This window comes from Podarcis gaigeae, assembly GCF_964106915.1.
Source record: "Podarcis gaigeae genome assembly, chromosome: 6".
Taxonomy (NCBI): Eukaryota; Metazoa; Chordata; class Lepidosauria; order Squamata; family Lacertidae; genus Podarcis; species Podarcis gaigeae.
The window spans coordinates 3863464-3891092 of NC_139682.1; the positions used below are offsets into that span (position 1 = coordinate 3863464).

At 49.8% G+C, this 27629-nt stretch overlaps 2 protein-coding genes across 5 annotated transcripts in view; both read left to right on the forward strand.

The window, feature by feature from the left end:
* Window positions 1-1780: 1780 nt before the first annotated feature.
* On the forward strand, window positions 1781-20673 carry TRIB3 (tribbles pseudokinase 3). Its single transcript, XM_083744631.1, has 4 exons — window positions 1781-2248; window positions 12293-12583; window positions 14722-15014; window positions 16560-20673. The coding sequence occupies exons 2-4, from the start codon at window positions 12293-12295 to the stop codon at window positions 17053-17055; spliced, it is 1080 nt and encodes a 359-aa protein (XP_083600757.1). The 5' UTR covers window positions 1781-2248; the 3' UTR covers window positions 17056-20673.
* A 5303-nt stretch (window positions 20674-25976) lies between these two features.
* RBCK1 (RANBP2-type and C3HC4-type zinc finger containing 1) overlaps window positions 25977-27629 on the forward strand; it is a 38237-nt gene continuing 36584 nt past the window's right edge. For 2 of the 4 annotated variants that reach the window (XM_083744424.1, XM_083744426.1), the window contains exon 1: window positions 25977-26057. The gene's annotated coding sequence lies outside the window, so the exon portion shown is untranslated. Of the gene's footprint in view, window positions 26058-27338; window positions 27430-27629 lie in introns of those variants that run through there. The other 2 variants (XM_083744425.1, XM_083744427.1) reach the window with 1 other exon arrangement.

Here is a 27629-nt window from a genome sequence, read left to right on the forward strand (position 1 = left end):
CGCCCTCCCACCAGATATCATAGAGTTTCCCAGACTTTTAGAAGACATCTGAAGGCAGCCCTGTTTAAGGAAGCTTTTAATGTTTGATGAATTGTTGTATTTTAATATTTTGCTGGAAGCCAAAAAACCTTCTGGTTTGTTAATTTTAACTGCATATAATTACATATATCCAACTTTCATTAAATCCTTATTTAATCCTTTAAAGGTAAAGGTAAAGGGACCCCTGACCATTAGGTCCAGTCTCAGACGACTCTTGGGTTGTGGCGCTCATCTCGCTTTACTGGCCGAGGGAGCCGGTGTACAGCTTCTGGGTCATGTGGCCAACATGACTAAGCCGCTTCTGGCAAACCAGAGCAGCGCACGGAAATGCCGTTTACCTTCCCGCCAGAGCAGTACCTGTTTATCTACTTGCACTTTGACGTGCTTTCGAACTGCTAGATGGGCAGGAGCAGGAACTGAACTTAAAGCCATGGGTTCGAGTCCTACCCACCGGAGCAGGAGAAAACGAGCTTGTTCCATGTGACAGCCTTTTAGATATTTAAAGATGGCTTTCATATCTCTTTCCCAGGCTAAACACACTCAGCTCCTCATAAGGCTTGGCTTCCAATCCAGACCCTTTTATGCTTTCTTTGGCCACCTCATGAGAAGAAAAGACTCCCTGGGAAAGACCGTGATGCTGGGAAAGATGGAGGGCACAAGGAGAAGGGGACGACGGAGGACGAGATGATGGGACAGTGTTCTCGAAGCGACCAGCATGAGTTTGACCAAACTGCGGGAGGCAGTGGAAGACAGGAGTGCCGGGCATACTCTGGTCCAGGGGGTCATGAAGAGTCGGACACGACTAAACAACAACAGAGGAGGGGGGAGTGCCCTTAAGATGCTCCTCATCCTGCCTATCTCTGGAAATCTAGCTGCCTTCTAAATGCTGCATAGAGATACATGCCATGTGTACCTCTGCTGGACAATAGCATCGTGAGAAGAAGCTACTGGTCAGACCATCTGGTCCAGCACCCTGTTCTCACATTGGCCAGGCAGATGCCCTAATGGGGAACCAGCAAGCAAGATTCGAACACAAGAGCCCTGTGCCCTCCTGGGGTTCCCAGCGACTGGTGCTCAGAAGCACATACCCGCCAACATTTCTCCAATGAAAATTGTTGTTTTGTTTAGTCATTTAGCCGTGTCCGACTCTTCGTGACCCCCTGGACCAGAGCACGCCAGGCACTCCTGTCTTCCACTGCCTCCCGCAGTTTGGTCAAACTCATGCTGGTCACTTCAAGAACACTGTCCCACCATCTCGTCCTCAGTCGTCCCCTTCTCCTTGTGCCCTCCATCTTTCCCAACATCAGGGTCTTTTCCAGGGAGTCTTCTCTTCTCATGAGGTGGCCAAAGTCTTGGAGCCTCAGCTTCAGGATCTGTCCAATGAAAATAGGGACATTCTATTACATAATAATAGGAATGCCCTGCCCATCTAAAACTGGGTTGCCCCAGCCACTCTGGGTGGCTTCCAACATATAATAATAAAACATTTAAAACAACAACAAAAAAACCATCCCTAAACGACTAAACATGAACAATCAATATGCGCTCATAGTCTTATTTCTCAACTCAGTCTCACTCCAACGTCAACCAAATGCTAGCATCCGGACCCGGGCTTGCAGCTGTCGCCCCTCTCTTTCCAGACTTGTCCCACGCCTTTGGGGGGGCCCTCGCGTGGCGCAACCCGGTTGCAAGGCGACCCCGAGGGGGCGCGCTTGCAGGCTCGGGGCGGCGCGTGTCACCCGAGCCGGGGCGGAGCCCGGCTTGCCCGGCTGCCTGGTGCAATCCGCGCCGCCTGCCGCATCAGCCGGACCGAGGCGGAGCCGCGGCTGCGGGAGTTACATCATCCCCGACGGCGCGGCCAGGAGCCGCAGCGGCCGCGCAGACAAAGGCGCTCGCCGCTTGGGAACGGCGCATTCGCTCGCCGCGCTGCGCCCTCGCCGCTTGCACCATGGAGCGTCGCTGCTGCTGTCGCCTTTAGGCGGGGAGGGACGCAGGATCCCACCCTACCCGCCGCCCCGAGGTGGGGGTCCTCTGGATTGGGTGCTCCTCCTGCCCTTGGATTCCGCCTACCCTGCAGGATCGTCGGGCAAGGAAGGGAACAAAAGCACTCCGGAGTTGGGGGGCGAGAAGGCAAGAGAAGGAGCCCCTCTCCAAGATAAAGACCCGCATACAGGGAACGTCGTCGAGGCCGCCGCCGCCGCCGCCAAAGGTACAGAAGGGTGCTAAGAAGGATGTGTGGGGTGGGTTATTGGCCCCACCTGGATTTCGGGGGGAGGGAGGGCGAGAATCGCTTAGCCCCCGGACCTGATTGCTAGGAAGGACCCACAGGGTGGGGGTCTCTCTGGCGAACCCCTACCGTCTTTGCTGCAACAGGCTAAAAAAGGAGCTCCACTCTGGCCATGCTCAGAGGCACCCTCGGCATCCAAAGCGCCTTCCCTTCAGCGCCAAGAGGCCAAACTGCTTTCCACCAGGGGCACCCAGGCGTTTGGGAATAGGAAGGAAGCATTCTAGGCAAAAGGACTGCAGACCCAGCAGACAGGGCATCCAGGCATAATCCAGGGGTAGAGGAGCTGTTTTGCTTGCAGAAGGACCCAGGTTCAGTGCCAATCATCTCCAGATAGGTCTCTCTACCTGAAACCCAGGAGACCTGCTGCCAGCCAGTGTGGGAGGTGCTGAGCGAGTCAGGGGTTCTTTAGCGTCGCAGGGGGTTGGACTAGATGGCCTTTGGAGATCCCTCCCAGCTCTATGGCTCTGATTGTGTGACTGGCTGGGAATTAGGCATCTTTGCATATTTGTTCTCGGTTTGAAAAATGAGTCCAAATTGCAGCCATTTAATTCACAGGCATAGGATTCCAGCAAGGCTGTTGCTTTCTGTTCCTTATGTGTCGCAACTGCAGAAAGTGGATTTGGGGGCCTGACATGTGGCCCCTGGGCTCAGCAAAGGCTTTTCCTGGAGAACAGCCTCTTGGATCCTGCAGCTGAGGAGCAGCAGCTTTCCTGGGGCTGATTAAATTTAGACATCTCCGTCAGTCAGTATCACATCATGGAGTGACTCGCAATGAATCTTCAGACTTCCTCCACAGCAAACAATTGCGGTTGCCTCGGGTGAGGCCAGGCAATTCAGAAAATGTTTGATGCAACAGGCGAGTAAGAGCCTTTAAAAAAAAGCCGTGCAAATTAGGTCCACAAAAACGATTAGCCAATAAAACCTTTCTTACTAACATACCTGCCTTAGTCATAACCAGCTGTTGCTCAACTAATTGGCATTAGCTTTCCCCTCTCTGGTCGCCTGGGGCGATTCTAAACTAGTCACAGGTGACCAAGTGAGTGGCAGCCTCTTTTAAAGGAGGGTGCCCAGTGCTCGGAGGCCTGACCCAGACCACTTTTTCCCAAAGGTTTCCATGTGGAGTCTGCAGTATCTGATTTGGGTCAGACCAAATTGTGCATGTGCAGAGTTTCTTTTTGAAATTAGAGCAGGGTGGGGTGTCTTTGTAACAAACATAGTTGTGAGTGGGGAAAACAGCTGAGGAACAGCAATGCCCACCTTTCCCCCTCCCCAAAATCTTGTTGCCATGACAGATACTGTGACGGAGCCCATAGGATACAACTGCATGTCGGTCTGGATCAATAATCCAGGAACAGCATGGACACCAGCAAGGAAGGACAGAAGTAAAAGATGGTGTAGCGATAAATGGTGTAGCAGCTGCAAAAGCCAAAGGGCACATTGTATGTGAAGATGTGTATGGCTGTGCTGGCTTGGGCTGATGGGATTTGTAGTGCAAAACATCTGGAGGGCATCAGGTTGGGGAAGGCGGGCTTAGAGCTTCCTGCCTGCTGTTCTCTTGCTCCAAATTGCCCCCAGCTGCACCAGGATTGCAGGTGTATTTACCACTGCAAAGCCACACCTGGGAGCTTAGGTTGAAAGCAGCAGCTGACAGGGAAGGGGTTAAATACCCCTCTTCTGCTGCTTTGCCACTCAAAACTGCCCTTTGCAGAAATTGCTGTTTTCCTAGGGAGGGGGAAAGTGAGGGCTGGTTTTAAACAATGATATTTTTCCATAAGGTGATGTTTGCCCCCTGGAGATTGAGTGGGAATTGGGAAGTCACTGAGCCAAATCTCAGGAGCCACGAACTAGGAGGCCTTCAGCAAACCATTTTCTTAACGGCCTGGGTCCCCACTTGTAGAATGGAGGTGGAGATATTGGTCTACCCTACAAGACTGTTGTAAAAGTTACTGATATAATGCATGTAACACACTCTGGGCACTTAGGAAAGACTGATGGTGGCTGAGTTCCTGGTTCCAGGCTTTCCCAGTGGGGCAATTCATCTAGGTGGATGTCTGGATTTCATAGAATTGCAGCCTTGGAAGGGACCCTACGGGTCATCTAGTCCAACCCGCGGCAATGCAGAAATCTTGAACTCGTGATTAGAGTCTCATGCACTACCGACTGACTTAGTGATTTCAGCTACTGATTTGGAATGGAAGTTTTAATTCTTCTGTTACATGTTGTGTTTGCAATCTTACTGTTCATCTTTATGCTGTTAACTGCCATGATAATTTTTAAAGAGGGGTGGCATTTTTAATTTATTTTTTGCAAGTGAGTAAATATAAGGAAAGCTTTATAACTGTACTTTTAAGGGTGTCTGTGTGTTAATATACTAAAGCACAGTTCTGGAACTGCTCTGAGTTCGTAATACGTGTGAAACAGAAACCAAGGGAGCGGGGCTTTGAGCATAGACAGAGTGTTTCTTTCCTTGCTTTGTCCTGGAGAGCTCACAGCCTTTTCTCAGGAAATCCAGGTTGGGGAATGCAGAGATCATGTTGGCAAGCGGAAAGGTGTGACCTCAAGGCAACCTTGTTCCTGGTTCAGCAGAGGGGCGGGTGGAGGCTGGAGGACTTGCGCTCTGTTTGCATCATCCACTTATTTTCCTTGCTGATGAGAGCAAGTGAAAGAGAGATAGCTGAAAGCTCCTCCCTGCAGTCTCTGGAGGCATTTGGAGCCTTGAGGCTGGCACGCTCTTCCACTTGCATACAGCTCTGGAAACCTCTGCTCCCTGTTTAGAAGGCAGTGCTGCAGGCAGCAAGTAGTGACGGAAAGGCAGCCTCCCTTCGCCTCCTGGTTGCACAGGTTGTGCAAATGATGTCCTTTTGCAAATCCTTGTACGTTGCTGTTGTTTAGTCGTTTAGTCGTGTCCGACTCTTCGTGACCCCCTGGACCAGAGCACGCCAGGCACTCCTGTCTTCCACTGCCTCCCGCAGTTTGGTCAAACTCATGCTGGTAGCTTTTAAAACACTGTCCCACCATCTCATCCTCTGTTGTCCCCTTCTCCTTGGGCCCTCCATCTTTCCCAGCATCAGGGTCTTTTCCAGGGAGTCTTATCTTCTCATGAGGTGGCCAAAGTATTGGAGCCTCAGCTTCAGGATCTGTCCTTCTAGTGAGCACTCAGGGCTGATTTCCTTCAGAATGGAGAGGTTTGATCTTCTTGCAGTCCATGGGACTCTCAAGAGTCTCCTCCAGCACCTTAATTCAAAAGCATCTATTCAGCCTTCTTTATGGTCCAGCTCTCACTTCCATACATCACTACTGGGAAAACCATAGCTTTAACTATACGGACCTTTGCTGGCAAGGTGATGTCTCTACCTTTTAAGATGCTGTCTAGGTTTGTCATTGCTTTTCTCCCAAGGAGCAGGCGTCTTTTAATTTCGTGACTGCTGTCACCATCTGCAGTGATCATGGAGCCCAAGAAAGTAAAATCTCTCACTGCCTCCATTTCTTCCCCTTCTGTTTGCCAGGAGGTGATGGGTCCAGTGGCCATGATCTTCGTTTTTTTGATGTTGAGCTTCAGACCATATTTTGCGCTCTCCTCTTTCACCCTCATTAAAAGGTTCTTTAATTCCTCCTCACTTTCTGCCATCAAGGTTGTGCCTGCATTCAATTATGTTTGTGCAAATGATGTCCTTTTGCAAATCCTTGCACAGGTATCTCCCACCATGCCCGAGTGCCCAGAGGTGTATTGCACCTTGACTTAACCTGGGCAGAAGAGATCTTCATTTGCTTCTAACTCCTCTCTCAGGTTGATGGCTGCTCCTTTCCTTTGGCACGCAAGATCAGGGGCTGCTACTGGGAGAGACAGCACACCTTTTCCAGCTTCCCACGTCCTCCATTCCGCAGAGAGGCTTTGGGAACCTATGGAGTTTGCAGGTCTCTGAAGAAGAACCTGCAAGATCAGGCCGCAGGGGCCCCACCTGGTCCAGCATTTTGTTCTTGCCAGCCAGCCCAGATGCCCATTATGGGGGAACCCATAAGCAAGATCAGAGGGCGAGAGCCCTCTTCCTTCCAGCAACTGGTATTCGATCCTGGAGGCAGCATATCTCCTTCATGAATCTATACAGTCCTCTTTTATAGCCACCCAGTTTGGTGTCCATCCCTGCCTCCTGTGGCAGGGAGTTCCATAGTTTAACATTGCACTGCGTGAAGAAATATTTTACTTGTCCTGATTCTTCCACCATGAAGCCTACTTGGCTGTCTCCATCCTAGCCCCCAAACTGTGGGGCTGCCTTTCTCCTCCAGCCCCCTCTCTATCAGCCCCCTTCCATCACCTGGGGCTAGCAAGGACCACAAGTCAGTGGCAGGACACCTGCTTTGTATGTAAAGGTAAAGGGAACCCTGACCATTAGGTCCAGTCATGGGGTTGTGGCGCTCATCTCGCTGCAAGAAGCCAAGTTACAGGGAACCAGGCAGAGGGCCTTCTCGGTGGTGGTGCCTGCCTTGTGGAACGCCCTCCCACCAGATGTCAAAGAGAAAAACAACTACCAAACTTTTAGAAGACATCTGAAGGCAGCTCTGTTTAGGGAAGCTTTTAATGTTCAATAGGTTATTGTATTTTAATATTCTGTTGGAAGCTGCCCAGAGTGGCTGGGGAAACCCAGCCAGATGGGCGGGGTATAAGTAATAAATAATAATAATAATTATTTCTTCACCGCCTCTATTGCATCTGCAGAAAACAGCAGCAGGAGACTTTTTCAGGTGGTTCACAATTTAGCGGAACCACCTGTAACATCGGGGCCCAGTACGGGCCACATATTCTCCTGCAATGATTTTGCAAGGTTTTTTGCAGATAAAATTGCTCAGATTCGGGAAGAAGTAGACTCCACCGTGGGAGCAGGGCCAGGGCGGGAGAGTGATAGAGTTCTGTCTAGTCAAGTTGAGTGGGATCAATTCCAATCTGTTACCTCCGAGGATGTGGACAGGCTGCTTGGACGAGTGAAGCCAACCACCTGTCTCCTGGATCCTTGCCCATCCTGGCTTATAAAAGCTAGCCGGGAAGGACTGGGCGATGGGCTTCGTGGGGTGGTGAATGCTTCCCTCCGTGAGGGAGCCTTCCCAGACCCACTGAAAGAGGCGGTTATTAAACCGCTTCTTAAAAAACCATCTTTAGATGCGGCCACGATGGCCAACTATCGCCCATTCTCAAATCTTCCATTCTTGGGCAAGGTGATAGAGCGAGCGGTTGCCGAACAACTCCAGGCACGCCTGGAAGAAGCGGACCATTTGGATCCCTTCCAGTCGGGATTCAGGCCTCATCATGGGACTGAAACTGCCTTGGTCGCACTGGTTGATGATCTCCGGCGGGCTAGGGACAAAGGTGAGAGCTGTTTCCTAGTTCTGCTGGATCTCTCAGCGGCGTTTGATACCATCGACCATAACATCCTTCTGGACCGTCTTGAGGGGCTGGGAGCTGGGGGCACTGTCCTACAGTGGTTCCGCTCCTTCCTCCTGGGCCGTGTTCAGAAAGTGGGGGGGGGGTGAGTGTTCAGACCCCTGGGCTCTCACTTGTGGGGTGCCTCAGGGTTCTGTCCTCTCCCCCATGCTTTTCAACATCTACATGCAGCCGCTGGGAGAGATCATCAGGAGGTTTGGGCTGGGTGTTCATCAGTATGCAGATGATACCCAGCTCTACCTCTCTTTTAAATCAGAACCAGTGAGGGCAGTGAAGGTCCTGTGTGAATGTCTGGAGGCGGTTGGAGGATGGATGGCGGCTAACAGATTGAGGTTGAATCCTGACAAGACAGAAGTACTGTTTCTGGGGGACAGGAGGCGGGCAGGTGTGGAGGATTCCCTGGTCCTGAATGGGGTAACTGTGCCCCTGAAGGACCAGGTGCGCAGCCTGGGAGTCATTTTGGACTCACAGCTGTCCATGGAGGCACAGGTCAAATCGGTGTCCAGGGCAGCTGTTTACCAGCTCCATCTGGTACGTAGGCTGAGACCCTATCTGCCTGCGGACTGTCTCGCCAGAGTGGTGCATGCTCTGGTTATCTCCCGCTTGGACTACTGCAATGCACTCTACGTGGGGCTACCTTTGAAGGTGACTCAGAAACTACAACTAATCCAGAATGCGGCAGCTAGACTGGTGACTGGGAGCGGCCGCCGAGACCATATAACACCAGTCTTGAAAGACCTACATTGGCTCCCAGTATGTTTTCGAGCACAGTTCAAAGTGTTGGTGCTGACCTTTAAAGCCCTAAACGGCCTCGGTCCTGTATACCTGAAGGAGCGTCTCCACCCCCATCATTCTGCTCGGACGCTGAGGTCCAGCGCCGAGGGCCTTCTGGCGGTTCCCTCATTGCGAGAAGCAAAGCTACAGGGAACCAGGCAGAGGGCCTTCTCGGTAGTGGCGCCCACCCTGTGGAACGCCCTTCCAGCAGATGTCAAAGCGATAAACAACTACCTGACATTCAGAAGACGTCTTAAGGCAGCCCTGTTCAGGGAAGTTTTTAACGTGTGATATTTTACTGTATTTTTGGTTTTTATGGAAGCCGCCCAGAGTGGCTGGGGAGGCCCAGCCAGATGGGCGGGGTATAAATAATAAATTATTATTATTATTATTATTATTATTATTATTATTATTATTAGCCTAGGGAGCCGGCGTACAGCTTCTGGGTCATGTGGCCAGCATAACTAAGCCGTTTCTGGTGAACCAGAGCAGTGCACGGAAACGCCGTTTACCTTCCCGCCGGAGCGGTACCTCTTTATCTACTTACACTTTGACGTGCTTTCAAACTGCTAGGTTGGCAGGAGCAGGGACCGAGCAACGGGAGCTCACCCCATCACGGGGATTCGAACCACCAACCTTCTGATCGGCAAGTCCTAGGCTCTGTGGTTTAACCCACAGCTCCACCCACGTCCTGCTTCGTATATAGAAGCTTCCAAGTTTCATCCCTGGCATCTCCACGTAGGGGTGGGAGACACTCCTGTCTGGAATAATTATTATTACTATTATTCTAATAATAATTTATTACTTATACCCGCCCATCTGGCTGGGCTTCCCCAGCCATTCTGGGTGGCTCCCAACAGGATATTAAAAACACAATAAAAGAGCAAACATTAAAAACTTCCCTAAACAGGGCTGCCTTCAGATGTCTTTTAAAAATCAGATAGTTGTTTATTTCCTTGACATCTGATGGGAGGGCATTCCACAGGGCGGGCGCCACCACCGAGAAGGCCCTCTGCCTGGTTCCCTGTAACTTGACTTCTCACAGTGAGGGAACCGCCAGAAGGCCCTCGGCGCTGGACCTCAGCGTCCGGGCAGAACGATGGGGGTGGAGACGCTCCTTTAGGTATACTGGGCCGAGGCCGTTTAGGGCTTTAAAGGTCAGCACCAACACTTTGAATTGTGCTCGGAAACGTACTGGGAGCCAATGCAGATCTCTCAGGACCGGTGTTATGTGGTCTTGGCAGCCGTTCCCAGTCCCTAGTCTAGCTGCCAACACTCTGACCACCTTGCTGTGTGTGATGATTCAATACCCACCCATCCCTGAGGCAAACACCCTCATGCCTCATTGTACATGCAAAACATTGCGCGCCCCATTGTTCTCCCAAGCCATCAGCTTCTGGCACGAGAGGCAGCAATGACAGCTCAGAAACTCTGCCCTCTGATGACTCCTGGGAGCAAACAGGGTTGGGTTGGCATGGCTACCTTGGCAGGCTGGCAAATTTCCCTCTACGGTTTGTGGGTGGACTGCACCCAGCAGGGCTGTTCTTAGCTTTGCATGCCTGGTTTTCTCCCCACACATTCACAAGTAGCCCCTGCAGAACTCATTGCCACTGGTTATTGTGACGGTCAGTCGCACAGGGAGGGCTGTGTGGGTGGGTGTGCATGCGCCAGGGCCAGATTTAGGTTTGATGAGGCCCTAAGCTACTGAAGCTAATGGGGCCCTTTATATGTCCAGCTGTCCTTCGTCAACAACAAATTGCAACTGGGGTTTTTTGTGTTGGATATATGCTATATGGTCATTTATGGACCTAATAGGTATCTAAAGCCGTTTCCACTTAACAAATAGGAGCCTACACAACACAAAACACTGTTGCTGTATGTAGGTTTTATTTTGTTTTTTAGTTCATATTTTGGAAATGTACATCCAGTTGTTTTTTTCCTTTAATTTTTTTTGGGCCCCCACGAGAGTGGGGCCCTGAGCTATAGCCTGTTTAGCTCAGGGGTCAGCAATTTTTTTCAGCAGGGGGCCGGCCCATCGTCCCTCAGACCTTGTGGGGGGCCGGACTATATTTTTTTTGGGGGGGGGGGAGAAATGAAAGAATTCCTATGCCCCGGACCCCTGCTGAAAAAGTTTGCTGACCCCTGCTTTAATGTATACTGCTGTCTTCTTCAATGCCCTTTGTGTAGTTCCAGTGCTTTACCCCCCCAAAAAAGTTTAGGGGTACTCCCATTCCGCCTGAGACTCAGGAAACACGGTGTCAGGAAATGAGGCCGCCATCGGGGGTAGCAACGGAACTGACGATTCACCATGCTAGAGAAGAAACTATTTATTTATATTCAGTTTCTTTTCCCGTTAGATTCACAAATGCTTATAATTTATACCCCGCCCTTCCCGGTTCAGAAAACCGGGCTCAGGGCGGCTAACAACAAATTTAAAACACTTAATTGTAAAAGCAGCATAAAATACAGTATAAAAAACATGCACAACAATAAAATTCAAAAATCAATTTAGGGGGAAAATCCATCCAATAAACATTAGATGATCACCATGGCTAGCTGGCTAAATTAGCCCTATTTGGGCCAGCGAGGAGACCAGGGGAGAATTAGCTGTGGGGTCTCAGAGTGAATAATCTTCATAAAAGGGGGAGAGGGAGGGGGAGGGAAGGAAGGGGAATAAAAGATCAGGCTAAGTTCAAGTGGAAAGCCAGGCGGAATAGCGCTGTCTTACAGGCATTGTGGAAGGAGGTTAAATCCTGCAGGGCCCTGGTCTCCTGGGACAGAGCATTCCACCAGGTGGGAGCCATCACTGAGAAGGCCCTGGCCCTGGTGGAGGATAGTCTGACTTCCTTAGGGCCCAGGACCTCTAAACTAGGATTATTCATGAACCTTAAGGTCCTCTGTGGGGCAGACCAGGAGAGGCGGTCCCATACAAGGGCCCTAAGCCACAAAGGGGTATGAATACCCCCAGGGAAAGACATCACTTGGTAGTCAATGTTAAATGAGAAATAAGGGCGCTGTTAAGAACCGTAGGCTGACTCAAAAGGCAGACATCTGCCAGTTCTCATGTCCACACGCTCAGTTTCTAAAGATGGTCTGTTGCTTAGTACCAGACACTGAGGACTAGTACCAGGGCTAGGAATGGATATCTGTTTATTTCATGAAATTTATATACTGCTTGGTTGAAAAAGAAGCCTGAAAAAGACCCTCAAAGTGGTTTACAAAAAAGCACTGTACTGTAGTTTTTCCTTTCTTTCCCTTTCTCTTTTTTAGGTCTCTCATTTTCTCGTCTTTTCTTCTTCTTTTTTAGATTTAAGTAGCTGCTTTCCTTAGTATATTATAAAAAGATACTTTGTGACGGGTGTGTATCTTTGTATATCTAAGAATAAGTGTCCGTAAATCAGTTAACAGAAGGGGAAAGTGGGTTACAAAAAAGATAAAAGAATAAAATTATCGATAGGAAAAATTAACATCAGTTTAAGATTTTCCAAAAATCAAAGTAGCAATAGACTAAAAACAGATTAAAAACTCGCACCAGCTTTCTAAATATCTGGGTGGGCTTGCCTAAACAAAAATGTGCCGAAAAAATTACAGGAATATCAATAGGCAGGGATTTCCAAAGTTCTGGTGCTGCCACAATAAATGATCCAAGTGCAGAATGGGTGTTATTCATTAAGGGGTCTTAGCTCCTTTGGTCATCTAGCTGTGCCCCCTTGACCCTTTTGATTTAACCCCTTGCTCTCCTAACTTTCCCCCTCCAGATGAGTCTGCTTGCACAGGAGTGCCCTCTGGTCGTTGCATCGCAGAAGAAGCAGCGGCTGGACTTTGATGATGCATCTGAGACCAGCATCCCAGAAGCCAAGCGCCCGCGTCTCAGCCTGCTGCCAAGCCCAAGCCCCTGCCTCCAACCCCTTGTCTCCAGCCCCCTTCCTGCCACAGACCGGGAGTCAAGGATATCCCAGATTGGCTCATATATCCTTCTGGAGGCCACCGAAGGCGGCGGCTGCTACAGAGCTGTGGACAGACACACGGAGGCAGAATACACCTGCAAGGTAGGAAACCTGCTGGAGAAAATGGCGTTTTTTCCTGACCTGTTAATAATAATAATAATTAATAATTAATTTATTGTTTATACCCCGCCCATCTGGCTGGGCTTCCCCAGCCACTCTGGGCAGCTTCCAACAAAATATTAAAATACCGTAATACATCAAACATTAAAAGCTTCCCTAAACAGGGCTGCCTTCAGATGTCTTCTAAAAGTCAGAGAGTTGTTTATTTCCTTGACATCTGGTGGGAGGGCGTTCCACAGGGCGGGTGCCACCACCGAGAAGGCCCTCTGCCTGGTTGCCTGTAACTTGGCTTCTCGCAGCAAGGGAACCGCCAGAAGGCCCTCGCCGCTGGACTTCAGTGTCGGGGCAGAACGATGGGGGTGGAGACGCTGCTTCTTCTTCTTCTTCTTCTTCTTCTTCTTCTTCTTCTTCTTCTTCTTCTTCACCTCACGCAATCGCCTCAAGGCAACGCGCAATAAAATCAGCAGGTGCATTTAAAACAAGATGAAAAACAATATGCAATGGGCACTCGTGGAAAAACACTTATCTATCCTGCAGGGAGAACTATTGGGGGGGGAAAGGTCTGTGATTGTTTCCAGAAAGTGTAAATAGGGACCTGTTGTATCTATACATTGCTGAGCACAGTTCAAAGTGTTGGTGCTGACCTTTAAAGCCCTAAACGGCCTTGGTCCAGTATACCCGAAGGAGCGTCTCCATCCCCATCGTTCAGCGCGGACACATCCTGCCATTTTCAAAATTGCCTCTTTGAGCAAGGTTGTGTGTGTTGGGGAGGGGGATTTTTGTTAACCCTTTGTTGAAAAAGGAAGAGTCCTGTGGTGCTTTAAAGGCAAACAACTTTATAACGGTGCATAATAGTCATTTGTGGACTAGAGTCTATGAATGATTATGCCAACCTTTTGCCCAGCAAGTGCCCTCTCTGTTTTGGATGCACACTGACTGCGGATAATAGGGCACTGGCTTGGCGAAGCTGCCTCATGCCATGGTAAATTTGTGTGTCTTTTATGAAGTGCCACAATATTATTTTTCCCAACGATTCCATTATTGGCAGAACTGCTAGCGGCTGAGCAATGCTGACACCTGCTGGCTGAACATGGAATGTCATGCCCGCTTTGAGTTGGCCATTGTTTCTGAAATACTCCCTTTCCTCCAACTCCCAACCCACCAAGTTTACTTTTTTAGTACGAAAAGAGTTGAGGATTATGTGCTTTTGGAGGAGGCTGTGTTTATGTTCTGTTTGGAAGGAGGGAAGCCCAGCTCCCCTAGGAGCTCCTCTGCCTTAAGCTCACCAAAGACTTTAATTTTTCAACATCGATTTTATTTTCTGTGGCACACCTTTTTCTCTGGGCACGTGGTTTGGGGATTAGTGAACCATGGACAAAATGGCAACAACTCTATTGGTGCAGAACGAAAGGGGAGTCAAATAAAGAAAGGACACACACACACACATCCTTTTCTCTAAAGAGTTTCTATTAAACGGAGAATTATTATTTTTCTCCAGTTAGGGCCCAGCAAGATATACAGAGAAAAAAATGCAAGATTGTCTGTCGCTAGACAATAAAATAGCTGTTTCTTATTTAATAAAGGCGGTGATTACAAAGTAATGCCAATCGCAGGGCAATGGCATCCATGTCTAATTGAAAGTAAAGCCATAATTCACACTGTCATGTGTGCAATATGCAATACAGAAGAGTAGAAGCAACAAAAAGTATCCATTTAAAAACCTCAAAAAGCCAAGAAATACTGATGGGTTAAAAAGCGAAAATTAACAATGGAAAGGAGTGTCTAAACAATAATGACATCTGAAAGAAGGGAACGGATTTTATGCATTAGCATTTTTTGGTGGAGAGAAAAACAGAAAAACACACTTAACAAGGCTATCCATGTCTACTCTGAAGTAAGTCCCAGTGTGTTCAAGGGGCCCTACTCCTAGGTAGAAGTGAACGATAGCTTTACTTCCAAGCAGACATGGATAGGATTGCGCTGTTAAGAGTGACCATGGATTTGTCTTTTAAAGCCACCACTGCCTACTGTGGCAGTGAGTTCCACAGGTTAACTGCGCTCTGCTTTTGCGCTTGTTCTGCTCATTTGCTTCCTTGTAACAATTTGCTCCTTCTTTTTAGGTCTATCCAGCCAAGAGCTACCCAGAAGCGCTGGCCCCTTACGCCGCCCTTCCAGCGCATCCCAACATCGCCCGTGTGGCGGATGTGATTGTCGGGGACCAGAACATTTATGTCTTCTTCCAGCCCGGGAGGGACGACATGCATAACTATGTGCGGCGGTGCAAGCGTCTTCCCGAGCCCGAGGCTGCTGTCCTCTTCCGTCAGATGGCCGAAGCGGTCGCCCACTGCCACCAGCACGGCGTGGTCCTCCGGGACCTCAAACTGCGAAAATTCGTGTTTGCTGACCGAGAAAGGTGAGGAGATGAGAAGGGGAATCTGTTGACACTTTCCTGCTGACTTGATCAGCTACACTGGACATTATGCGCGTCACGAGTGCATCAGAGGCGCATTTAACTTGTGCAATTTCAACCACAGGCTGGCTGGTGGAAACTGCCGCAAGCAAGCCAGCAGGAAATCACACCGAGAAAGCTGTTTCTTGTTTAATAAAGGCGGCGCTTACAAAGTAATTACTTTCCATGTCTAGTTGAAAGTAAAGCCATAATTCACGTCTACCTGGGAGCTGTGCCCCTTGAACACAATGGAACTTACTTCTGACTAGACATGGCTAGGATTGTGTTGTTCAGAATATTCATCTGTGGCCCACCCTCCAATTGAATCAGGATATTTCTGGAGTTAATGCTTTATTAGCAAAACAAGATCTGCACAGGAGAGTCAGGCCTAATAAGCACAGCAACTCAGGTCTTGCCGCCATGTATCGGTTGCCGAGACTAAAGGTCCCCACCTCCCCAAAGATGATGTGTCCTCCTCTCCAGGGTGTTTTCCAAGCAATCAGAGACTGTGCCAGTATATCCTTCCACTCCTTTGCTCCTCTCACTTCATGCCCCTCCTGGTTCTGGGAGACAGCTTGTTGCAGCAGGAAGGGGAGAAACCTGTGCCTCTTCACCAGCCAGACTCCTTTCTGCCTCTTGTCTCCCTCATCCCACCCTCCTGCTTCCACTTCTGCCTCTTATTCTGGACTGCTCTCTGCCACAGACTCTTCTCGCTCACTAAGTCCTGTTGTCTCTTCAGCTTTCGACATTTTCTCTTCCCTGTCTTCTCCCTCTGACCACTCATCATCACCCCATCGCCCCTCCCGGGCTCCGAGTCTTCCTCCCGTGGGGGTTTTTCCAGGCAGTTCCTCCCACCGTTCCTCTGCATCCACCCAGTCCAGGACAGCAAGTTAACTCCAAGCTAGGCAGAGAGTATAAAAGCTCTTTTTGCAACAGGTCTGCTTAGGGTTCCCCGGTGCGTAAAGAGCTTTTAAGCTCTCTCTAGGCTCTGAGAGTGCTCTGAATGCCCTTCCTTCCTTCCTTTCTCCAGCCCATTAGCTGCAGGGTGGTTCCAAGGATTTGGGTACAAGAAATTACCCTGTACATGTAGGACCCTTGGAACTGAACTCCTGCATAAGTAAGATGCAATCGTACTGTTCAGTACTCCAGTTTATGGCTGATTGACTGATCCAAATTAAGTGTCCAGAGTTGTTTTTTAAAATGTTTGTGCCATACCTGCCTCTATTCCTCCTAAAATGTCTTGTGCTTCTTCCCCAACAGAATCATTCAAATAATTCAGGGGGTGGGGAGGAGAACCCAGATTATGTAAAAAACCAAGAAAAGGGGGGATCCATCTGTTACACAACCAAACTGCAGATCTGCTCCCAATCTTGACTGATCCATCCCTATTGCAGAATTCAGCTTTCCTGGTTGCAAAATTAGGGGTGCTTTTTCCATTGTATTCCATTGTATTCTGCCTTTGAGTGATCTCTGGCTCCAGGTTAACTCTCCCCTTGGATTTCTGCCCAGATCCAAACTGCTGCTGGAGAATCTAGAGGACTCGTGTTTGCTGAAAGGTCCCGACGACTCCTTAGAGGACAAGCACGGCTGCCCGGCCTACGTGGGTCCCGAGATCCTCAGCTCCAAGGCGTCTTACTCTGGCAAGGCTGCTGACATCTGGAGCCTGGGTGTGGTGCTCTATACCCTCCTTGTGGGGTGCTACCCCTTCCAAGACACCAAGCCCCTGTCCCTCTTTGGCAAGATCCGCCGCGGGCGCTTTGCCGTCCCCGAAGACGTCTCGCCCAAAGCCCGCTGCCTCATCCGCTGCCTCCTGCGAAAGGACCCATCTGAGAGGCTGACGGCCAGCGGAATCCTGTTGCACCCATGGCTGGCTGCTGGCAGCACCTCCGAGGGCTCGTGGAGCGGTCCCTCCAGAGATCAGGGGCTGGAGCAGGTGGTCCCAGACGTGGGGGGCTTGAGGGAGGTCAAGGCCAAAGAGGAAGAGGAGGGAGGCCTGTACAGCTGAACCGCCAAGGAGAACGAGATGGACAAAAAAGCAACAGGGTGACTCTTGTCTTGACCTGACTAGCCATGAACCATGGGAGGGAGATCCCCTCTCACCCTTCAGTTCCCTTGCTCGGATCGTGCCCCAGAAAGAAGTGTCATCAAGCGAAGGCAACAGTCACATTTGCCAGCAAACTGGGAGGACAGGTGCTTTGACATCCGGGTCAGGGACGATGGCGGGACATCAGCTCCTCCCTCGCGTCATGGTGCACTCCCCGTTCGCATGTGCCAAAGGACCGTTCCGGAACTCTTGATCCCCACCAGCAAAACTCTCCTGCGTTGAGAAAGGGGTGCTTCTCAGCAGCCCTGCGGGACTCCGAAACTAAGGACTGGAGCTCCGAGCCGCTGTTCTTGCAGAATGACTTGGCAAAAGAGGTTCAGGTTGCCAAAGGGTGGATTGATTGCAAGATCAAGGACTGGGAATTTTTGACCGGCTGCCTTGGTCAAAGCGCCGGACTGGTTTTTTGTTTTGAACAGAAAGCGGCTGTAAAGACACTCTCTTGCTGCAGTCCGGCTGCCATTTTTGGGAGAAGTCGTTCCCCGTTCTGCAGTGCCGAGCAAAAGTCTGCTTTGCATGGGGGGCCCCAGACACCTTGTGAGGGAGGAGGACAGGGTGCCAGCCTTGGAGAGAAGGGGCTGGGGCCAGCAGCTGTGTGCAGTCTCCCCCCCTTTTGACAACTCCTAGAAAACCTGTGGCCTTAAACAACTACACACACACCCCGCCCAGTTTTCACCACAGTGCCTCCAATTTCTGCCCTTAAAATGAGGTTCCCGGTGGGCCTCGTGGGCCTTAACTTTTTCTCTACTTGAATTTACCTCAGTACTTGACAGTTTTTTGGGGTGCCTGGGTTGTGCTGTCAGCCCCCAGCCTGAGACCATCCCCATTTTGCCTTTCCTACTTGCCTCACCGGCCACGCTAGGTGGGCTGGATCTTAAAAGCCTTGTAAAATCAAATACATGCCTCCATCTCGCTTTCTTTGTGGGGTGCTACCCCTTCTGGGGTGCCCTGAATATTGCGCCACATCTCTAACCTCCATTTTTGAAAAACCAGAACTTCATTCCCACCCCAGTATTCCACGAAGCAGTCCATTGCTGGTCGTTTGAACCACAGGGAGGAGGAGAAAGGGTTGCCAACGCTCAAAGTGCGGTCCCTTTGCAGGGGTCTACAGGCTTCTCTTGCCAACATTTGTGGGGGCTGAGACCCCAGCACACCCCTATTGTCTTTCTGCAGGGGCCTGCATAGATTTTTCTCTATTTTTTCTTGGGGGTTGGTTGGTGAGGCAACACTGCAAGAGGAAGCATTTCTGACAAAAACAGGCAAAATGTATAGCCATACAGTGGACGCTCGGGTTGCGAACGTGATCCTTGTGGAAGGCACATTTGCAACCCACAGAGGCGCGTCTACGCACACGTGGGTTGTGATTCGGCGCTTCTGCACATGCGCAAAGCGTGATTTAGCGCATGCGCGACCGCCGAAACCAGGAAGTAACCCGTTCCAGTACTTCCGGGTTCCGGCGGTCCGTAACCTGAAAAAACACAACCTGAAGCGTCTGTAACCCGAGGTATGACTGTATATCTCAGGTTCTACAAATCCTCAAGACACACCGACCCCATTCGTTGACGGCTTTCTTTTAACAGTCACGGCTTTGCCCAAAGAACCCTGGAAGCGGCAGATTCTCTTTGCAGAGCTGCAGTTCTCAGGATTATTGAGGAGTTGCCATGCCAGTGTGGGACAAGAGTATGGTTTGGAGGCTGAGAAAGGTGGTGGTGGGGATTGATAGTGGGCAAACGGCTCCCCTTGCCCCTTGCAGACCCACATGTCCCCATTGAAAAGCAACTGCCGCCAGCCTACCCTGTTCCGGAGCAGGATTTGGTGGGGTGGGGGGTGGTCAGACCTAAAGAGATTCTGCTGCCATAGCAAGTGCAGTTTCCAAACAGAAACCCCACAGCCTTGGAGGCTAGGGAGGGTGGCAGGGATCTCTGCACATGGGCAGGAGACTGTCTCCACCCTTCTCTTGAGCTGTTCCAAACCGCCTTAGCACAGCCTTCTCCAAAAACCTGGCACCCTCTCAACATTTTGGGCTCCCGTCGGCACTGGCTGTGGCTGATGGGAACTGAAACCCAAACATTGGGAAGGTGCGAGGTGAGGAAGGGCTGGAGTTAGCCCCACATGCCAGAGGGCCCTGGCACGCTCACCGAGGCGGGCACAAATGTGGTGGGCTGTTTTGCCTGGAGTCAGAAGGGCTGTTGAGCAGGATCCTGACACATACTGCAGGGTCTCTCTCCTCTGACCCATGCCAGCTCTGCCCTCCCAAGTTTGCGGTGGGAAAACAGGGTGCTGCATTCCCACCCCCCATGATGGAAAGCCAGCTTTTAATCTCTCTGTCTCCCTGGGACCTGAAAGGTCAGGTGTCCCTTAAGACATGGTTGCAGAACTGGTTTTAAGAGACATTCCTTCTACTCTGGGAATTGTCCCTCCTGGAAGGGGGCTGGGCACCTCTCACAAGGCTCTCAGCACATCAGAAGTGCCTGCTGGATAGGAACACAGGAAGCCGTCTTACATTGAGTGAGACTATTGGTCCATCCAGCTCCATACTGTGTACACTGGCTGGCAGCAGCTCTGAAAGGTTTGAGGCAGCAGTCTCTCATAACCACACGGGGAGCGAATCTGGGACCTTCTACATGCAAATAGGGCCAGTGACCCATCTTAAACCCATACCTTAAAGTGGCCAAGCGAATTGGTTCTTTAGTCGTTTAGTCGTGTCCAACTCTTTGTGGCCCCATGGACCAGAACATGCCAGGCCCTCCTGTCCTCCACTGCCTCCCGCAGTTTGGTCAAACTCATGTTTGTATCTTCGAGAACACTGTCCCACCACCTCGTCCTCTGTCGTCCCCTTCTCCTCGCGCCCTCCATCTTTCCCAACATCAGGGTCTTTTCCAGGGAGTCTTCTCTTCTCATGAGGTGGCCAAAGTCTTGGAGCCTCAGCTTCACGATCTGTCCTTCCAGTGAGCACTCAGGGCTGATTTCCTTCAGAATGGAGAGGTTTTGGGAAACCTGCAAGCGGGAGCTGATCGCAACAGCAACCTCCCAGCATCCTTTGGGAGGGAGCTTTGACGGTTGAGCTGCTGCAAAAACGGGCGCACGGTTCTGCCCTTGGGGTGACTTTTTGTTTACGCAGGGAGGGCGTGTTGGAACCGGCACGGGCAGATGCCTCGGGCGAAAAAAGCCCAGCTTCTGATTAGCAAACCTTGGATATAAGGGTGAAACTGGGGGAGCTGGAACCCTGCTGGTGCTTTCAGGGGAGAGCGAAAAGGGTCAGTGATTTGGCTCCTTTGGAAATAATTCTCTCTGGTTCACGTGCTGCCAAAGATGCTCCAGTTCTCATTTAGGCCTTCCTGGCTCTGCCTCTTCCTTCCCCACCCAGCCGCCCACTCATCCTGCCTTGGTGCAAATGTAGCTTTCATACCTGACCAAATATGACACTACCGTTGGGAGAGGCCTTCTGTGGTGGTGTTTTTTTAACAGAGTGAATTTGCCTATTTTTCTGTCTCTCGGAAATTAAAAGATGTATTGATTTGCTGTCGAGAGTATCATTGCAGCGGACCTCTGTTGCAGTTTGATTCCCCTGCAAGGACGGATGGTGCTGTTCTCCCAGGCCAGGCAATTGGCCGGTCTTGGCACCTGCTGGTTTCTTGAGCGATTCTCCACCCCCAGTCTCTTGGGCTGAGAGAAACCTTTCCCAGCACCTGCCAGGACTTGAACATGACCCTTTTCCAGAGGGATGCGTTCCAATGGTTTGCCAGGCCAGAGGCCAAAGTAGGACAAGGAATGAATGTCGCCTAATTTCTATACACCCCCCCCCCCTTTCTATACACACAAGCAAAACATGATCAGAGTTTAAGGATACATTTGACTTGAGCAGAAACAAGGAGGATGTGAAGTGGAGCTGATTGTGGCCTGGGCAAGTGTTAGAAACCCAAATGTATAATCTTATCGCCAAATAGCACCTTAAACCTAGGTTGCAGTCGCCACAATGGAATGTCTAGGTGTCGTTTTTTGTTTTTGCAGTGCATTATTATTATTAGTAGTAGTAGTATTAATAATAATATTAATTATTATTATTATTATTATTATTATTCCACTTTATATTTTAAAGAACAAATCCCACAGCAGTTTACACATTAAGCATTAAACACATTAAAACATCAAATAAAACAATCCAGAATAAAACAACTTCAAGATTCAAGGAAAATATTTCAGATCCTTCTCTTAGGTGACATTTTTGCTTTCTCTAGTCACTAGCCTGGCATCCAAAGATCCCCATGTGTTTGCAATTGGACCTGCACCAGTCGCAAAACACACCTGGCTAATTTTTAACACTGCGCCTGGGGGCTGAGGCCTGGAGGGCAGCATTCAGCCCCCAGGCCTGAGGTTAACCCCTTTGATCCCATGTGGCTTTGAAAAGTTAGAAACTGGTCTGCTGGAAGCAAAACAGACTGGCCATAGGTGAGTTTCTGTTTACGAGCCTGAGATGAGTACTTCTACTTTTTTGGCTACATTTATCCCCGCACCCCAAGGAACTGTGGGCGACATGTACATACCCAACTCTCTTATCCAGCCTTCCTACAACCTGGTGCCTGGTGGAAGTTTGGGACCTGGTGGAAGTTTGGGACTGAAACTCCATTGTTGTTGTTGTTGTTTAGTCGTGTCCGACTCTTCGTGACCCCCTGGACCAGAGCACGCCAGGCACTCCTGTCTTCCACTGCCTCCCAAGTTTGGTCAAACTCATGCTGGTAGCTTTGAGAACACTGTCCCACCATCTCATCCTCTGTCATCCCCTTCTCCTTGTGCCCTCCATCTTTCCCAGCATCAGGGTCTTTTCCAGGGAGTCTTCTCTTCTCATGAGGTGGCCAAAGTCTTGGAGCCTCAGCTTCAGGATCTGTCCTTCCAGTGAGCACTCAGGGCTAATTTCCTTCAGAATGGATGTGTTTGATCTTCTTGCAGTCCATGGGACTCTCCAGAGTCTCCTCCAACACCAGAATTCAAAAGCATCCATTCTTCAGCAGTCAGCCTTCTTTATGGCCCAGCTCTCACTTCCATACATCACTACAGTGGTACCTCCGGTTACATACGCTTCAGGTTACAGACTCCGCTAACCCAGAAATAGTACCTCGGGTTAAGAACTTTGCTTCAGGATGAGAACAGAAATCATGCTCCGGTGGCGCAGTGGCAGCAGGAGGCCCCATTAGCTAAAGTGGTGCTTCAGATTAAGAACAGTTTCAGGTTAAGTACGGACCTCCAGAACGAATTAAGTACTTAACCTGAGGTTCCACTGTACTGGGAAAACCATGGCTTTAACTATATGGACCTTTGTCGGCAAGGTGATGTCTCAGCTTTTTAAGATACTATCTAGGTTTGTCACTGGAAAGCCATTCCAGTATCCCTGCCAAGAAAACTCTATGGACAAAGACAACAGGAAACTGACATGAATGAAGAAGCTGACATGTTCTTCTTATGTCTCATACCCCACAAATACAGAATAGCCTGTCAGAACTTCCTGCCTCTCTCTCCCACCCACAGGCTTGAATATAGAAGGGTGGTGTGAAGGAGCAATTCACAAATCTAAATCTGATCCAGGGCTGGCCCTGGAACCTATTTTCTGTTCCTGGACTGGAAAATACGTGAAGCTGAATTTTCATTTGCTTCTATTCTGGGTAAGGAGGAAGCCCAGTCCGATGCAACTTGAGCTTAAAGGTAAAAGTAAAGGACCCATGACAGTTAAGTCCAGTCACAGATGACTGTGGGGTTGCGGCGCTCATCTCGCTTTCAGGCCGAGGGAGCCGGTGTTTGTCCGCAGACAGTTTTTCCAGGTCATGTGGCCAGCATGACTAAGCCGCTTCTAGTGCAACAGAAGACCGAAACCAGAGCAGTGCACAGAAATGCCGTTTACCTTTCCGCCAGAGCAGTACCTATTTATCTACTTGCACTGGCATGCTTTCGAACTGCTAGGTTGGCAGGAGCTGGCACCAAGCAACGGGAGCTCACTCCATCTCAGTAATAATAATAATTTATTATTTATACCCCACCCATCTGGCTGAGTTTCCCCAGCCACTCTGGGCGGCTCCCAATCAGTGTTAAAAGCAGTACAGCATTACATATTAAAAACTTCCCTGAACAGGGATTCAAACCTCCAATCTGCTGACCTGGGCGTACGCAGTTCTAAATTTGGTAGGGGGAAAAGCAGGATTCTGCAAAGCATTCACCAATGCACATTTGTACAGTTCCTGCTTTCCTGGAAGAGCTACAGGAGCAAATGACAGAATGCTAGCAAGCAAACTGTGGCCTTTGGGATCTTGAAAGCTTTTGCTCTTGCAGAAGTGCTGTTCTAGATCTGAGGGCTCCCTTGGACAAAAACCAAGGACACCAGCCAGGAATACCAGAGCAAAACAGCAGCCAGTCGGCTTGGTCTTTATTGAAGACTGTCGCGACAGGACTCCCACCTGCCACAAGGTGGAACAAGATGGAAGCCCCCAACAAAAGAGCTTCCAAACTTTTATTAGCTGCTAATCCCCATGTTACACACCCCCAAAAAAACTACATCACTAATACATCACGGTTACATGATGAAAGGGGAGGTCTGGTGGCAGTAATCTGAGCATCCTGGACCCTGCCCCATGGTTCCCCTTGCCCTCCACCAAACACCCATCAAGTGTAACAAAAGAGATTTTGACATTTCTAGAGAGGTCCTTTTGGAGCAAAGCCACAACAACAACCGAGATCTACGGCAGCATATGTGAAGCTTTTGTGAGCTCGTGTCTCCTTTACCAGAGGCGTAAATAAAATGTGAGCCAAGGCTGGCAGGTGCAGACATGTAAGCAGTGAGGTTGGAGGGAAATGAAATACAGAAAGGAAAAGGGTGGGGACAATTGAACTAAAGCTTCAATGTATGTGAAATACTCACAGTGGCCACGTATCACCAAGCAGGTTTGATAAGAACAGAAATTGTTTTGCAGAACTTCGGAAGGAACCCCCTTCCTTGGAGGTTTTTAAGCAGAGGTTGGATGGGCATCTGCCGGGGGTTATTTAGCTGTGATTTCTGCATGGCAGGGGTTGGAATGGATGACCCTCGGGGTCCCTTTAACTCTATGATTCTATGAAATGTTAACCTAATGAGCATTTCGTTAATTATCTCTTTCTTATCCTTGCTTCTATAAGTATTGATGGCCTTCTGTCGGCTCTTGAAGACACAGCTGTTTTGGCCATACATTCCCCACCCGCTCCCTCCTGTAGCAGTGAGTTCCACAGTTTAACCTCCGCCAGGCTCGAAGAAGCAGCACTTCCTTCTTACCATCCCTGAATTTTCCAACATTCAACCACACTGAATTCTAGTGCTTTGACAGAGGGAGAGAAACATTACCCGCTTTCTCCACGTGGCGTAAAATTTGATATCATGTCGCCTCTTAGCTTTTCTCCAAACGAAAAAGCCCTTTCTTCGCAGGGGAGTCGCTCCAGCCCCTCCATCATTTTGGCGACCCATTTCGAACTCCAGAATACAGTGGTGCCTTGGTTCTCAAGCTTAATCTGTCCCAGAAGTGTGTTCCAAAACCAAAGCGTTCCAAAACCAAGGCGCGCTTTCCCATAGAAAGTCATGCAAAGCAGATCAATCCGTTCCAGACTTTTAAAAATGACCCCTAAAACAGCAATTTAACATGAATTATACTATCTAATGACCTTGTCCATCTTCTCTTTTGAGATCCTTCCAATTTCTCCCATTGTTTTGGATATATTGTAATACTCCAATAATTTGGCAAGCCACTCTGTTTTTGTCGGTATCAGTGGTGTAGCGTGGGGGATGCAGGGGGGGCTGGCTGCACCGGGCGCAACATCTGGGGGTTAGGGTTAGGGGGCGCAAATCCACGGGTTAGGGGGCGCAAATTACTTTGCCTTGCCCCGGGTGCTGACAACCCACGCTACCCCACTGGTCGGTATAATATCACTTTTCCAATAGACAAGGACTGGAATGTTTTTAAAGGATACTTGCAAAATTATATTGATAAATCAGAACTCCTATTAGAATAAACAAGTTCTGTTATAAATACTAAATAAGATGGATAACAATGTGTAACAGAAAAAGAAGCAGAAAATTGTTTTAAAAGTATGTGAAAGAAAGTAATAGAAGTGGAAAGAAATTGCAATTGAGTAGATTGGAAGTTTATCACAAGGGTGGGGTGAGGGGTGAGGTGGTGGGAAAATGAAGTATTTGTGGAACTGAGTGTGTGTATGTATGAATATTTTTAAGGATTGTATGAAATGTATGTTTGTATATTCGTAACATGTATGCATTAATGTTGAATTACTTTAATAATAAAAATTTAATATTAAAAAAAGTATTATACTATCTAACGAAACCACTGATCCATAAAATGAAAGCAATAATCAATATACTGTACTGTAAAATAAATAAGACAGTATTGTAGATGCTGAAAATTAAAATTATTTTCTTCTTACTTGCTCTGATGATAGTCATTGTTTGGAGGGGGGACTTTTACCCATTTCCGCAGTCACACAATCAATCAATCAGCTGAACTGGATTCCACACAGTCACAAGAACAAATGAACCGAAAAAGCCTCAAAAACAGAAACGCAAAATCAATAGCAAAACCAAAAGTTCCAAATACAGTATGATTTCCGAGGGATCCATGCCATGGAATTTCCAGATCCTTTCTTCCCAGGGTATCCCCGGCGTGGCATTGGCCTGGGCCAGTGACGTCACGGGGGTTCCCTCGGTCCGCGCGCGGGGGCGCCCCTCGACGGAGGGGGCGTGGGAGGAAGAGGCGGAGGAAAGAGGGGGCGGGCCACGTGTCCCCTCGCTCCGCCTCCCCCGCGCCCGCCTTCGCTTTCGCTTTGCCGCCGGCGGCTCCTGTGGATCCGCCCGCAGCAGCGGCTGCCGCCTCGCCGGGGAGGTCAGTGTCGCGCGCGGCCGGGGCGCGCACCCAGATCCCCTTCCAGGGGGCACAGAGGGGGGGGAACCCCCCTTTACCCCCTAGGGGGGCGAGGAGGGAGGGAGGGGAGGGGGGTCCGCAGCAGGGGGTGGGGGAGGGAAGCTTCGAGGGTGCGCTTTCTGTCAATCACGGGGCGCGTTGGGGTGCGGTTGCGCGCGATCCGCCCGGACGGGATGCGCATTTTGCGCGCAAGGAAGGAAGGAGCCGCGTGCGTGCTGCGCTTCTCCCGGGATCTCTGCGGCGGGTCTTACTTCCGTGCAAAGTTGCCTTTTCAGCTCCCATTAAAATCCCATTAAAAGGGATCTTCGCTTTAGCTGGATCTTTCTGTTATTATTTTTAAGCTCCCCTTTCCAAAGTTTTTCGCCCCCTTCCGCGCTCCCCTGAAGCTTCTCCTTTGGGGGCAGGTCTTCTCGGCCCCGATCCCCGCCGCGGACCCGCCTTTGCCCCTGGTTCTTTACTTTCCACCAAGTAGCCAACACCCCTGGCCTACCTTACCGGGCGGTTGTGAGCAAACCCACCGCCAAAGCCCCGGTTGCCCCTTTCGGCGAGGTTTGCAACGCGGAACGCGCTTACTCGGGAGCAAAAGCCTCGTTGAGCACAACGGGACTTACTTCCGAGTAAACTGCTTAAGAGTAGGATTGCGCTGCAGTCTGTTCTTTTGGAGCACCTGGGGGTTTGAGAGACCATAATTTTGGGGGGTGTCTCAATTTCAGATTTGCGGGTACCCTTTGCCCAGGGGTCCTCTGCAGTGGCTAGCGTGGGTTGTCAGCACCCGGGGCAAGGCAAGTAATTTGCGCCCCCTAACCCGTGGATTTGCGCCCCCTAACCCTAACCCCCAGATGTTGCGCCCGGTGCGGCTGGCCCCCCCTGCACCCCCCATGCTACGCCACTGGTCCTCTGCAAGAGTGGGGGGCAGAGAGGCTGCCAGGCTGCGTCTCAGGCAAGGGCTTGCTTATTTCTGTCCTTCACTTTGTCCATGCTCAGAGGCTATTTGGAGAGGAAATCGCCTGGCGAGGAATTGGGCCATGCAGGAGTCAAGGTCATAGTTTGGGGGTGCCTTGGACTCTCACCCTTGGCCCCCAGCCAGCCAGTTTACCAAACATGCCATTCTACCTCCAGAAATAATATTTGTCACTTAAAAAGACCCACTTAAAAAAACCGAGGCTTTGATGAAATGGCATCAGCCTAGCGGAGCAGAATTTGTGTTCTTATTTCCTGTTTTTCACCCCTTTTGTGGTGCAGTTAAGAAATTTGAGACTCTGGTTAGAATCGGGCCCTATATTGGCCACTGACTTCAAGATGTGCTAAAACCGCTCCCCTGTTCTAGTTACAGGTAGGTAGCCGTGTTGGTCTGCTGTAGTTGAAACAAAATAAAATAAAAAATAAATAAAATCTTTCCAGTAGCACCTTAGAGACCAACTAAGTTGGTTATTGGTATGAGCTTTCATGTGCATGCACACTTCTTCAGATACACTGACACAGAAGTCAGCAGACCCTTATATATAGTGGGAGGGGTATTACTCAGAAGGGTGT

Excerpts from the sequence above, each read along its gene's own strand:
- TRIB3 (XM_083744631.1), top strand. The coding sequence starts at position 12,293 with ATGAGTCTGCTTGCACAGGAGTGCCCTCTGGTCGTTGCATCGCAGAAG. Across the intron at positions 12,584-14,721 it reads AGGCAGAATACACCTGCAAG|GTCTATCCAGCCAAGAGCTA; the intron begins GTAGGAAACCTG and ends CCTTCTTTTTAG. Across the intron at positions 15,015-16,559 it reads GTGTTTGCTGACCGAGAAAG|ATCCAAACTGCTGCTGGAGA; the intron begins GTGAGGAGATGA and ends ATTTCTGCCCAG.